The 13,239-nt window shown below is 43.9% G+C and overlaps 1 protein-coding gene across 1 annotated transcript in view; it reads left to right on the forward strand.

Moving 5' to 3' along the window:
- Positions 1–12,323, forward strand: part of LOC111961779 (fibroblast growth factor receptor 1-A-like) — an 18,922-nt gene extending 6,599 nt beyond the window's left edge. Inside the window, exons 3-17 of the mRNA XM_023984305.3 lie at positions 1,508–1,597; positions 1,762–1,934; positions 4,479–4,602; positions 6,296–6,486; positions 7,563–7,707; positions 7,871–8,061; positions 8,211–8,356; positions 8,525–8,646; positions 8,767–8,877; positions 9,096–9,286; positions 9,478–9,600; positions 9,882–9,952; positions 10,096–10,233; positions 10,345–10,450; positions 10,559–12,323. Of these exons, the coding sequence (XP_023840073.1) occupies positions 1,508–1,597; positions 1,762–1,934; positions 4,479–4,602; positions 6,296–6,486; positions 7,563–7,707; positions 7,871–8,061; positions 8,211–8,356; positions 8,525–8,646; positions 8,767–8,877; positions 9,096–9,286; positions 9,478–9,600; positions 9,882–9,952; positions 10,096–10,233; positions 10,345–10,450; positions 10,559–10,792 (2,156 nt within the window). The 3' untranslated portion in view covers positions 10,793–12,323. The remainder of the gene's footprint in view (positions 1–1,507; positions 1,598–1,761; positions 1,935–4,478; positions 4,603–6,295; positions 6,487–7,562; positions 7,708–7,870; positions 8,062–8,210; positions 8,357–8,524; positions 8,647–8,766; positions 8,878–9,095; positions 9,287–9,477; positions 9,601–9,881; positions 9,953–10,095; positions 10,234–10,344; positions 10,451–10,558) is intronic.
- The last annotated feature ends 916 nt before the right edge of the window (positions 12,324–13,239 follow it).

Raw genomic sequence — 13,239 nt, forward strand, 5'->3', positions numbered from 1 at the left:
ACACACACACACACACACACACACACACACACACACACACACACACACACACACACACACACACAGCTGGTTGGAGGTGGAACAGAAATGCTGTTTTTGGTAGGAAAGGATGAATGCCGTCTGAAAGGAGATGGTTTTATTTGTATTGGCGCGTACTGTAATCACAACCATCCTGACCAACCCTAACACCCTGTGTTGTGTGCGTGTGCTTGTACGCGCATGCGTGTGTACATCTGTTTGTGTATGTGTGTGCCTGCACGTTTGTGTGTGTTTCACTTCCAGCCATCTGGTATCCAGCTGAGAGTGTGTGTGTGATACTGTTGTTTTGGAACCCATAAATTCTTGTTTTTCTCTCTTAGTCAAAAACACCAAAATGTAACTTTTGTGCCGCAAACTCTTTTTCCATAAACAAAGCCTGCTCCCAATTTCCCATATCCTTCTCTCCTCGTTGCTTCGTTCAAATAAAGGTTTAGGTTTTTGGACTTCAACCAACTCCCCCTGCTTTCTCTCTTTTAGTGGATTCCTTTCTTTTTTTCAGCAATTTTTTTGCTTTCTTTGTCTTTATCCCCTCTCTATCTCGCTCTCTCTCTCCGTCTATTTTTGACAACCTCTCATTGAGAATGTTCCCCCTGCTATGAGCAGGCAGTATTCAAGACCTCCCATAATGCAGTCTCTGTAGACCTCTCCCTGTAGATTACAGACATAATGTAGTGAGGTTGGGAGCTTGAATTCGGGGATGGTCTGTGTCAGTCTGTGGTGATGCTGATTATGGACCTAATATCTGTAGATTAGAGGAGAAATGATGACTGCTTTTCTGGTGTAGGTCTTGCTGAGAGGTTGGGAGGTACGGAATCTGTAGCAGAACATGTCCTGAGTTACTAATATATTAGTAATATATTGTATAGTAATCAGTAATCCTGATGAGAGGTGAAAAGGGATGAGTGGTAGTAAATGTCCCTGCTTATAGTAATCACTGATCTGATGTGGCCGGATCTGTGAATGCTGTGGAATGGAACCTGAGCCAACTGTCTAATGGTAGAAGGAAGTAGGCTTTTTCTCATTCAACGTATTCAAACAGGACCCATTAAAGATCTGAAACCTGCTGATTTGCCCTCCTCTCTCCCAACTCACCCTCACATCCCTCCTCACCCTTTGTTCACAACCATTTGTCAGGATGAAGGTGGTGATTATTAGTGTGTTTGTTTATCTCTGAGCTGAGGGTTAGGGAGCAACAGGGGAACTGTGTGTGTGTGTGTGTGTGTGTGTGTGTGTGTGTGTGTGTGTGTGTGTGTGTGTGTGTGTGTGTGTGTGTGTGTGTGTGTGTGTGTGTGTGTGTGTGGCAGCTTAAAGGGGTAAAAATGTGAAAGGTTAATCTTTAAGCCGTTTCCCTTTTCACTCAGCAGGAGCATCCCAGACCCCCACAGAGTAACCCTGCCTCAGCCCTTCCTGTTTAAACACACACACACTGGTTTCTATTTTTGGTTTACGTTTTCTTCTCTCTCCATAGCTGACATGCTGGCATCTTCTGAGGACGAAGATGATGATGATGAGTCTTCTTCAGAGGAAAATAAACTATCCAACAATCAGAAGCTCCAATGTAAGCTCCTTCTTCTGACCTCTTTCCCCTGCCACTTTCCTTTCTCTCCCCTTTGCTTCCTCTAGCTTTATTGGTCTGAAAAAGTAGTTACTAGCCAAACCAACTGAAGAAAGATTGATATTGAATCAAAAATGTGAAATATAAATACCTCTCCCTCTCTCTAGTGATGGCTCCTCAGTGGGCGACTCCAGACAAGATGGAGAAGAGGCTCCATGCCGTTCCTGCCAGTAAGACTGTTAAATTTCGTTGCCAGGCGACTGGTAATCCCACACCAACTTTGCGGTGGTACAGGAATGGGAAAGAGTTCAGGAAAGACCAGCGCATTGGAGGCTTCAAGGTATGTGTTTTTGTACAGCCCTCTGCTTCATACTGGGTTGTGTATCATCTGTCAAAGCCCCAGTGCAGCCAAAAACGGGATTTTCCTGTGTTTTATACACTGAGTGTACAAAACATTATGGACACCTCCTCTTTCCATGAAAGAGTCCATGGAAAGCTATGATTGCTTATTGATGTCACTTTTTAAATCCACTTCAATCAATGTAGATGCAACCCAATATTAGGAAGGTGTTCTTAATGTGTTGTATGTAACAGTACAACTTTAGTCCGTCCCCTCGCCACGACCCGGGCGTGAACCAGGGACCCTCTGCACACATCAACAACAGTCACCCATGAAGTGTCGTTACCCAGCGCTCCACAAAAGCCGCGGCCCTTGCAGAGCAAGGGGAACCACTACTTCAAGGTCTCAGAGCAAGTGACGTCACCGATTGAAAGGCTATTAGCGCGCACCACCGCTAACTAGCTAGCCATTTCACATCCGTTACATGTACACTCAGTGTATATACAGTTGAAGTCGGAAGTTTACAGACACCTAAGCCAAATACATTTATACTCAGTTTTTCACAATTCCTGACATTTAATCCCAGTAGAAAATTCCCTGTCTTAGGTCAGTTAGGATCACCACTTTATTTTAAGAATGTGCAATGTCAGAATAATAGTTGAGAGAAAGATTTTATTTCAGCTTTTATTTCTTTCATCAGAAGTTTACATACACTCAATTAGTAATTGGTAGCATTGCCTTTAAATTGTTTAACTTGGGTTAAATGTTTCGGGTAGCCTTCCACAAGCTTCCCACAATAAGTTGGGTGAATTTTGGCCCATTCCTCCTGACAGAGTTGGTGTAACTGAGTCAGGTTTGTAGGCCTCCTTGCTCGCACACACTTTTTCAGTTCTGCCCACAAATTTTCTATGGGATTGAGGTCAGGGCTTTGCGATGGCCACTCCAATACTTTGACTTTGTTGTCCTTAAGCCATTTTGCCACAACTTTGGAAGTATGCTTGGGGTCATTGTCCATTTGGAAGACCCATTTGTGACCAAGCTTTAACTTCTTGACTGATGTCTTGAGATGTTGCTTCAATACAGCCACATTATTGTCCATCCTCAAGATGCCATCTATTTTGTGAAGTGCACCAGTCCCTCCTGCAGCAAACACCCCCACGACATGATGCTGCCACCCCCGTGCTTCACGGTTGGGATGGTGTTCTTCGGCTTGCAAGCATCCCCCTTTTTCCTCCTAACATGATGATGGTCATTATGGCCAAACAGTTTTATTTTTGTTTCATCAGACCAGAGGACATTTCTCCAAAAAGTACGATCTTTGTCCCCATGTGCAGTTGCAAACCATAGTCTGGCTTTTTTATGGCGGTTTTGGAGCAGTGGCTTCTTCCTTGCTGAGCGGCCTTTCAGGTTATGTCGATATAGGACTCATGGTGTTTATACTTGCATACTATTGTTTGTACAGATGAACGTGGTACCTTCAGGCGTTTGGAAATTGCTCCCAAGGATGAACCAATTTTTTTTCTGCGGTCTTGGCTGATTTCTTTTGATTTTCCCATGATGTCAAGCAAAGAGGCACTGAGTTTGAAGGTAGGCCTTGAAATCCATCCACAGCTACACCTCCAATTGACTCAAATGATGTCACTTAGCCTATCAGAAGCTTCTGAAGCTATGACATAATTTTCTGGAATTTTCCAAGCTGTTTAAAGGTACCGTGAATTTAGTGTATGTAAACTTCTGACCAACTGGAATTGTGATACAGTGAATTATAAGTGAAATAATCTGTCTGTAAACAATTGTTGGAAAAATTACTTGTGTCATGCACAAAGTAATGTCCTACCTGACTTGCCAAAACTATAGTTTGTTAACAAGAAATTTGTGGAGTGGTTGAAAAACTAGTTTTAATGACGCCATCCTAAGTGTATGTAAACTTCTGACCTCAACTGTATTTCTACACTATGAGGTTGGAATAATATGGTGAAATTGTGAAAATTATTTGAATGCCCTTTTAGTGTAAGAACTGTGTGAAAAGACCGCCTGAAATTTCAGCCTGTTTTGGTGGGATGGAGTTTTGGCCTGCCTGGTGACATCACCAGGTGAGTGATAAATTAGTTAGTTCCAAACCTCTCTGCCAATAACAGCTCGTTTTCAGTTTTCCCTCCCTACTCAAACCAATCCTAGACATTCTTAGCAAAATTCTTGCTTTAGAAATTGCTCTTGCTATAAAAAAAAACAATCACAGTAAGGTGCGTTACACAATTTTTTTTATTTGATATTGAGATAAAAATGGGTGCTTTGAGCCTGTAAGTTAGAGAGTAAATAGCATATCTTAAAAAACAAATATTACAGTACCAAGGGATACCGTGTAAAAAGATAACAGCAGGGGTCCAAGCACTGAACCTTGGAGAACACAAATGTTATTTCTACTTTGCCAAAATTAAATGACTAACACAACACAAAATGTGTATTTTTCATGGCTATTCTCACATTTCACTCCTTTGCCTCTTTCTCTCACGCTTTTCCTCTCTCGCTGTCTCCCTCTTTCAGCTCCGGGACCACACGTGGACCATAATAATGGAGTCAGTGGTTCCGTCTGATAAAGGCAACTACACCTGTCTGGTGGAGAACAAGCACGGCAGCCTCACACACACCTACCAGCTGGACGTAGTGGGTCAGTATGTGTGCATATATACAGTACCAGTCAAAAGTTTGGACACACCTAGTCATTCCCGGGTTTTTCTTTTTTTTGACTATTTTCTACATTGCAGAATAATAGTGAAGACATCAAAACGTTGAAATAATACACATGGAATCATGTAGTAACCATAAAAGTGTTAAACCGATCAAAATATATTTTAGTTTCTTCAAAGTAGCCACTTGATAACAGCTTTGCACACGCTTGGCATTCTCTCAACCAGCTTCATGAAGTAGTCACCTGGAATCCATTTCAATTAACAGGTGTGCCTTGTTAAAAGGAAATTTGTGAAATGTCTTTCCTTCTTTAATGCATTTGAGCCAATCAGTTGTGTTGTGACAAGGTAGGGGTGGTATACAGAAGATAGCCCTGTTTGGTAAAGACCAAGTCCATATTATGGCAAGAACAGCTCAAATAAGCAAAGAGAAACGACAGTCCATCATTATTTTAGGACATGAAGGTCAGTCAATGCAGAAAATTTCAAGAAGTTTCCTCAAGTGCAGTCGCAAAAAACATAAATCGCTATCATGAAACTGGCTCTCATGAGGACCGCCACAGGAAAGGATGATCCAGAGTTACCTCTGCTGCAGAGGATAAGTTCATTAGAGATAACTGCACCTTAGATTGCAGCCCAAATAAATGCTTCACAGAGTTCAAGTAACAGACACATCTCAACATCAACTGTTCAGAGGAGACTGCATGAATCAGGCCATGGTCAAATTGCTGCAAAGAAACCACTGCTAAAGGACACCAATAATAATAAGAGACTTGCTTGGGCCAAGAAACACGAGCAATGGACGTTAGACCGGTGGAAATCTGTCTTTTGGTCTGATGAGTCCAAATTAGAGATTTTTGGTTCCAACCGCTGTGTCTTTGTGAGACGCAGAGTAGGTGATCTCCGCATGTGTAGTTCCCACCGTGAAGCATGGAGGAGGAGGTGTGATGGTATGGGGGTGCTTTGCTGGTTAAACTGTCTGTGATTTCTTTAGAATTCAAGGCACACTTAACCAGCATGGCTACCACAGCATTCTGCAGCGATACGCCATCCTATCTGGTTTGCGCTTAGTGGGACTATCATTTGTTTTTCAACAGGAAAATGACCCAACACACCTCCAGGCTGTGTAAGGGCTATTTGACCAAGAAGGAGAGTGATGGAGTGCTGCATCAGATGACCTGGCCTTCACAATCACCCGACCTCAACCCAATTGAAATGGTTTGGGATGAGTTAGACCGCAGAGTGAAGGAAAAGCAGCCAACAAGTGCTCAGCATATGTGGGAACTCCTTCAAGACTGTTGGAAAAGCATTCCAGGTGAAGCTGGTTGAGAGAATGCAAAGAGTGTGCAAAGCTGTCATCAAGGCAAAGGGTGGTTACTTTGAAGAAACTAAAATCTAAAATACATTTTGATTTGTTTAACACTTTTTTGCTTACTACATGATTCCATATGTGTTATTTCATAGTTTTGATGTCTTCACAATTATTCTACAATGTAGAAAATAGTAAAAAATTAAGAAAAACCTTGGAATGAGTAGGTGTATCCAAACTTTTGACTGGTACTGTATATATATTGTGTGTGTTTACTTTTGATATGTGTACCTTGAGTGGTGGGAGTGTGTATGTTTGTGTTTTTGTATCACTCACATTGCATTGATGTTTTCTGTGTATTCTAGAACGTTCCCCTCACAGGCCCATCCTCCAGGCAGGCCTGCCTGCTAATCGTACGGCCATGGTTGGTAGCGACGTGGAGTTTGTCTGTCGAGTGTTCAGCGACCCTCAGCCTCACATCCAGTGGCTCAAACGCATCACCATTAATGGCAGCAGAGTGGGACCAGATGGACTGCCTTACGTACGCGTACTGAAGGTACACACACACACAGACACACACATACAGTGGGGAGAACAAGTATTTGATACACTGCCGATTTTGCAGGTTTTCCTACTTACAAAGCATGTAGAGGTCTGTCATTTCTATCATAGGTACACTTCAACTGTGAGAGACGGAATCTAAAACAAAAATCCAGGCCCGTCTGAAGTTTGCCAATGACCATCTGGATGATCCAGAGGAGGAATGGGAGAAGGTCATGTGGTCTGATGAGACAAAAATAGAGCTTTTTGGTCTAAACTCCACTCGCCGTGTTTGGAGGAAGAAGAAGGATGAGTACAACCCCAAGAACACCATCCCAACCGTGAAGCATGGAGGTGGAAACATCATTCTTTGGGGATGCTTTTCTGCAAAGGGGACAGYACGACTGCACCGTATTGAGGGGAGGGTGGATGGGGCCATGTATCGCGAGATCTTGGCCAACAACCTCCTTCCCTCAGTAAGAGCATTGAAGATGTGTCGTGGCTGGGTCTTCCAGCATGACAARGACCCGAAACACACAGCCAGGGCAACTAAGGAGTGGCTCCGTAAGAAGRATCTCAAGGTCCTGGAGTGGCCTAGCCAGTCTCCAGACCTGAATCCAATAGAAAATCTTTGGAGGGAGCTGAAAGTCCGTATTGCCCAGCGACAGCCCCGAAACCTGAAGGATCTGGAGAAGGTCTGTATGGAGGAGTGGCCCTGCTGCAGTGTGTGCAAACCTGGTCAAGAACTACAGGAAATGTATGATCTCTGTAATTGCAAACAAAGGGTTCTGTACCAAATATTAAGTTCTGCTTTTCTGATGTATCAAATACTTATGTCATGCAATAAAATGCAAATTAATTACTTAAAAATCATACAATGTGATTTTCTGGATTTTTAGATTCTGTCTCTCACAGTTGAAGTGTACCTATGATAAAAATTACAGACCTCTACATGCTTTGTAAGTAGGAAAACCTGCAAAATCGGCAGTGTATCCAATACTTGTTCTCCCCACTGTATATGTACACGTTCTGAAGGTTAACGCACACTGTATTGACGAGGGCTATGTCACAAAATCTCTCTTTCTCTCTCAGACTGCAGGGTTCAACACCACAGACAGGGAGATGGAGGTGTTTACTCTGAGGAATGTGTCTGTGGAGGATGAAGGAGAGTACACCTGTCTGGCAGGAAACTCTATAGGACTCTCTCACCACTCTGCCTGGCTCAGTGTGATCAAAGGTACACACACATATATAAATGTTATTATTCTGAACTTTATTCACCTTGTGTACAAACCTTTGCAGCCCAATGTGCTTTATATATTTAGACTTAAAATGGAAGAGGAGAAAAAAACATGTAAAAAATGTTCTGAATTCATCCCACTTCACTCCCTCTCCTCCAGACCTGCCCCCCTCCCCTGTACCATCTCAGGCCTACCTGGAGATCTTCATCTACTGCGTCGGTTTCTTCATCATCATGTTCATGGTCGCCGTAGCGACCGCCTGCCGACTACGCTGCTCCCCGAAGAAGAGCGACTTCAGCAGCCAGCTGGCCGTTCACAAACTGACCAAGAGCATTCCCCTACACAGACAGGTAACACACACACACATACTAGTGATCCATGATCGTGTGATGCGTAACCTTTGCCTGACACTCTTTTTCCTGAGCTAATCCATAGGCTTTAGTTCAGCGGGCTAACTCATATTACAGTATATCCTCTCTCACTACCTCCCCTTCTCAAGGTGTCAGTAGACTCCTCCTCCTCTCTACAGTCGGGGGTGTGTCTGGTCAGGCCATACTGCCTTTCCAGTGGAGACACGCCCACCCTGGTCGGCGTGTCAGTGTATGAGCTGCCCGCAGACCCACTCTGGGAGCTGTCACGAGACAGGTACTAGAGGGCTTATATCCCTGCATAGTGAATACCCAATCTATAATATCGGCATACATAACCCTACATATTGCATACATAATCTGCACACGGTACTCATAACTTAACCAAGGAGATTCATAACCTCCATGCACAGGACATTCATAGCCGTGTGTGTCTGTGTTCTAGGCTGTCTCTGGGGAAGCCACTGGGTGAAGGTTGTTTTGGTCAGGTTGTGCTAGCAGAGGCTGCAGGTCTGGACAGAGAAAAACCCTCTCGTCTCACCAAGGTTGCCGTCAAGATGCTCAAAGGTACATAAAACTACTTCCTGAAATATATTCCTAATATTTAAGGAGATAATTCAAAATAAACTGAAAAACTGTTTGTATTGGTTGATATTGATTTGATGTGACATCCTGTTTCCTGTGTAGCGGACGCCACAGAGAAGGACCTGAGTGATCTGATCGCTGAAATGGAGATGATGAAGATGATCGGGAAACACAAAAACATCATCAACCTGCTGGGAGCCTGCACACAGGATGGTAATACTGGTGCTGTGTGTGTTTGTGTGCTTATGTGTGTGTGTGTGTGTGTGTGTGTGCGTGTGTGTGTGCGTGTGCGTGTGAGCGAAATAGCATTTTATTTGCACAGATGAGTACAATGGTCACAGTACCAAGGGCTGAAAATAACATCAGGGGTCCAAGCGCTGAACCTTGGGGAACACCACATTGTTTATTATAACCCTTCCCTGTCTCTCCAGGCCCTCTCTATGTGGTTGTAGAGTATGCATCTCAGGGCAACCTGAGGGAGTACCTGCGTTGTCGGAGGCCTGTGGATCTGGAGTACTGGTCTGGGCCAACCCAGGCCCCCCTGGACAGCGTAGAGGTCAGGGAGCTAGTGTCTGCTGCCTACCAGGTGGCCAGGGGCATGACATACCTCGCCTTACAGAAGGTCAGAGAAGAGACCAGTGTTATTGTCTGTCTTTTTGTCTGTCTGTCTCTCTCTCGCTCTACTTTTCATCTTTCGGTGTTTCATTCTCTTCGTCTGAATCTATTATTTTCTCTTACTCTACCTCTCCCTTTACTGGACATTAGTGTAAATCAGTCAACCAATAAATGAATCAATCATGTTTTTTTCTGTAGTGTATCCACAGAGACCTAGCAGCCAGGAACGTGTTGGTGACAGAGGACAATGTGATGAAGATAGCAGACTTTGGTTTGGCCAGAGACATCCACCACATAGACTACTACAAGAAGACCACCAATGTAAGTAACATGATGACAGTGGAGCGAGTAGACAACTGAAATTCAGACAGACAGACATATAGATGTTTTAACCCAGGGCTGGCAAACTCAGTCCACGGAGGCAATGAGTTTTTCAATTAAAACCTAGACAAAAGCATTAGACAACCAGGTGAGGGGAGTTTCTTACTAATTAGTCAGCTTAATTAATCAATCAAGTACAAGGGTGGAGCGAAAACCTGCAAACATTTAGCCCTCTGTGAAATGAGTTTAACACGTGGTTTAACCCCTTGTTTTCCTCCCAGGGTCGTCTGCCAGTGAAGTGGATGGCTCCAGAGGCTCTGTTCGACCGCATCTACACACACCAGAGTGACGTGTAAGTCACACTCCTAACTCCTAATATACATTCTGTGGTGTTGTGCTATCCATCCTGTTGTTATGTGTCTGTAGGTTTACTTTCAAGCCCAGCAATAACTGTCCCTGAGAAAGTGATGTTGATTGTATTGAATTCTGTTTTAGGTGGTCGTTTGGGGTGTTGCTGTGGGAGATCTTTACTCTAGGAGGGTCTCCCTACCCAGGGGTCCCTGTAGAGGAGCTGTTCAAACTGCTGAAGGAGGGACATCGTATGGACAGGCCAGCCGCCTGCACAGAGGAGCTGTGAGTACACACACACACACAAAAAAAACACAAGTATACTGTAAGAATGTCCTCGCAAGTAGAGTAATACAAACACACGCTCTGTTGTAACACTGTGGTGTGTGTTCTCAGGTATATCATGATGAGAGACTGCTGGCACGCTGTTCCATCTCGCAGACCAACCTTCCAACAGCTGGTAGAGGATCTGGACCGCACACTCTCACTTATGACCAACCAGGTAAACAAACACATTCACACGCGCACACACACAAACACAGTGTCATTTTCGTATCATTTGAATTGTTCCCCTGAACGTGTCATCCCTCCCCCTCTCAACTTTCTCTAGGAGTATTTGAATCTGTCCATCCCTGTGGTCCAGTATTCTCCATTGGGTCCAGACACCAGCAGCTCCTCTGACTCTGTCTTCTCCAGGGAGACGACTCACGAAGCAGAGTACTCTCCCCTGAGCCCATCCTGGACCTCCACCCTGCTCTACACCCAGCACACCCCCTCTAGGACCCCCTCTCGTACCTCCACCCTGGCCTACGCACACCACAAACCTTCCCGAACCCCGTCTTGAACCTCCATCCTAGCCTACGATCACCACAGCATCTACCCTGACGTACACCCGCGGACACAGCCAACGCTGATCTAAAAACACTGCCCCGCCCGTACACCTTAACCTATAAACCTCCCTCTTTATCCACAGATAAAGACAATGGAAAAGACAGACACATGGAGGGTTATAACAGAGTCATAAGACATGAAATAGAGTTTGCACAAATATGGACTCTTCTCTCCTCCTCCCCAGGACTATACTGAACTATTAAAGGGATAGTTCACCCAAATGACACATTGGGAAATGGGGATACCTAGGCAGTTGTCCAACTGAATTTATTCAACTGAAATGTGTCTTCTGCATTTAACCCAACCCCTCTGAATCAGAGAGGTGCGGGGGATGACTTAATTGACATCCACGGTGCCCGGGAAACAGTGGATTAACTGCCTTGCTCAGGGGCAGAACAACAGATTTTTACCTTGTCAGCTCGGGGATTCAATCCAGCAACCTTCCGGTTACTGGCCCAACGCTCTAACCACTAGGCTACCTGGCGGTTTTCTTAAACCGTAAGCAAGGTATGAGACAATGTATGAGAGCAATCCATGCTTTGGTTTATTTCCCCTGGCACTATTTTCACATGCTAACATTTTAGTATTTGTGACACATATCCCATTCAAGTCATGGGACTGATATTAGCATTTGTCACCCATGGACAAAACATCTAAGTGACTTTGTTGAGGTTCACCATCAATTTAAAATACTTTTGGATAATTTGGACATAATGTGCAAAAAATTATAATATCGGTTCCATGACTTGAATTGGATCTGTGCCACAAATGCTAAAACAGTGCAAGGGAAACTAAACCAATGCATGGATGAGCTGTCATACATTGTCCATAGACTGCTTACAGGATCATCGACTGCTTACAGGGCAAGGAAACCAATGTGTATTTTTTATTTGTGTGAACTATCCCTTTAATGTAGGGATACTCTCCCAGGAGCAAGAGGAGGAGAAGAAGGCTGCTATACATTTTTGATCTTCATCGCCATATTATGAAACAAGCTGCTGCCTTGCTGAGCAAACCATACAGGATATAAAAAGGAAATTGATACCAAGGGAAAATAATGTTGTTATTTTGTAAATACAGTATATTACGAATTGTTAATATGAATACATATTTCCAGTATTTTTATTTTATACATGGTAGCTTGTTTTTATCCCTGTCATTGAAATGACATCTAAGAGAGGTGTGGATATGATGCTATGTGTTAGAATCAGAGGAAAGAAGTGGCTATGATGCTATGTGTTTTAATACGCTAATATCATAGCAGCAGTGTTAGTCAGTCAAGGTTTGCCTTCAGTATCACTCTCTTGTTTGGACTCTATGGACACTACAGTGTTATGTTGAGGTTAATGATAAGGTAAATGATAATGCCATGGTTTTAAAACAGTGGCAAATTCACTTATCTCCAATGGAAGTCTACCTGCCTTTACAGAGAATGCCTTTATTAAAGGTATTGTAATAAAGAAAATGGCATTACAAAACTTCAATGGAGTGTTTTTGAATGAGAAAGAAAAGAGGGAGAGAGAAGAGAGCACATGCTGAACTGATCAGCCAGCCCACCAGGACTTCAGGGCTGAATGAAGGAGAGGTGAAAGACTGTGTGATGGGAGAGAAACAGAGCGAGGATAGGTTCAGCTGTTGACTGCAGAGGAAGCATTCACTCCACCAGATGTGTATGTGTGTCTGTATGTGTCCGTATGATTAATGGTGGGAAGAGAGGATTGGTCAGTACGGTCGCTCTATCAATCACAGCAGCAGAGAGCAGCTTCCTGCCTGGCACACACACACACATACACATGGCTTAGGTCCAGAGTCTGGAGAGCATGTCTGTCCCTTGGAGAGGAAACATGTTAAACTTCTGGCTGCATTCTCTCTAGTGAGATTTTAGATGGTTCTGTGTCCTGTATTCTATTCCACAGCTCATGACTATGTGTTATAACAAAACCACTTCATACAGATCTTATCCTTATTATTACAGTTTCAGATCATAGAAACTCTCAAGATCCCTCCCATTCGCTGTCTTGATTTTTTGATATACCTGCTTTCCCTGAAAGGGTTTATCTTCCATGAATTCTCCCTGAGTGACTGTGTAAATCTAGGCTTGTGTAAATGTGTTTTCTCAAGGCTCCTCTTATTCCTGTTAGCCCAGCCATCTGCCCTATTGCCCAGCTGATGACCACTATAACACACACACACACACACACACACACACACACACACACACACACACACTGAAAAGGCAATAAATGCCCCCCCCCAAGGTGTTAAAGCAAACACCCCAGCCCTCTCCCCTCCCCATTGACCGCTATCCTGGCTGTATTTGGACTATTGGGGTTAATGCGGTGTGAGAGGCCATTACTGGGTGTGAGGAGACAATGGGGCTGCCGTTTCCACCAAAGACAG

Source organism: Salvelinus sp. IW2-2015, linkage group LG4q.1:29, assembly GCF_002910315.2.
Source record: "Salvelinus sp. IW2-2015 linkage group LG4q.1:29, ASM291031v2, whole genome shotgun sequence".
NCBI lineage: Eukaryota > Metazoa > Chordata > Actinopteri > Salmoniformes > Salmonidae > Salvelinus > Salvelinus sp. IW2-2015.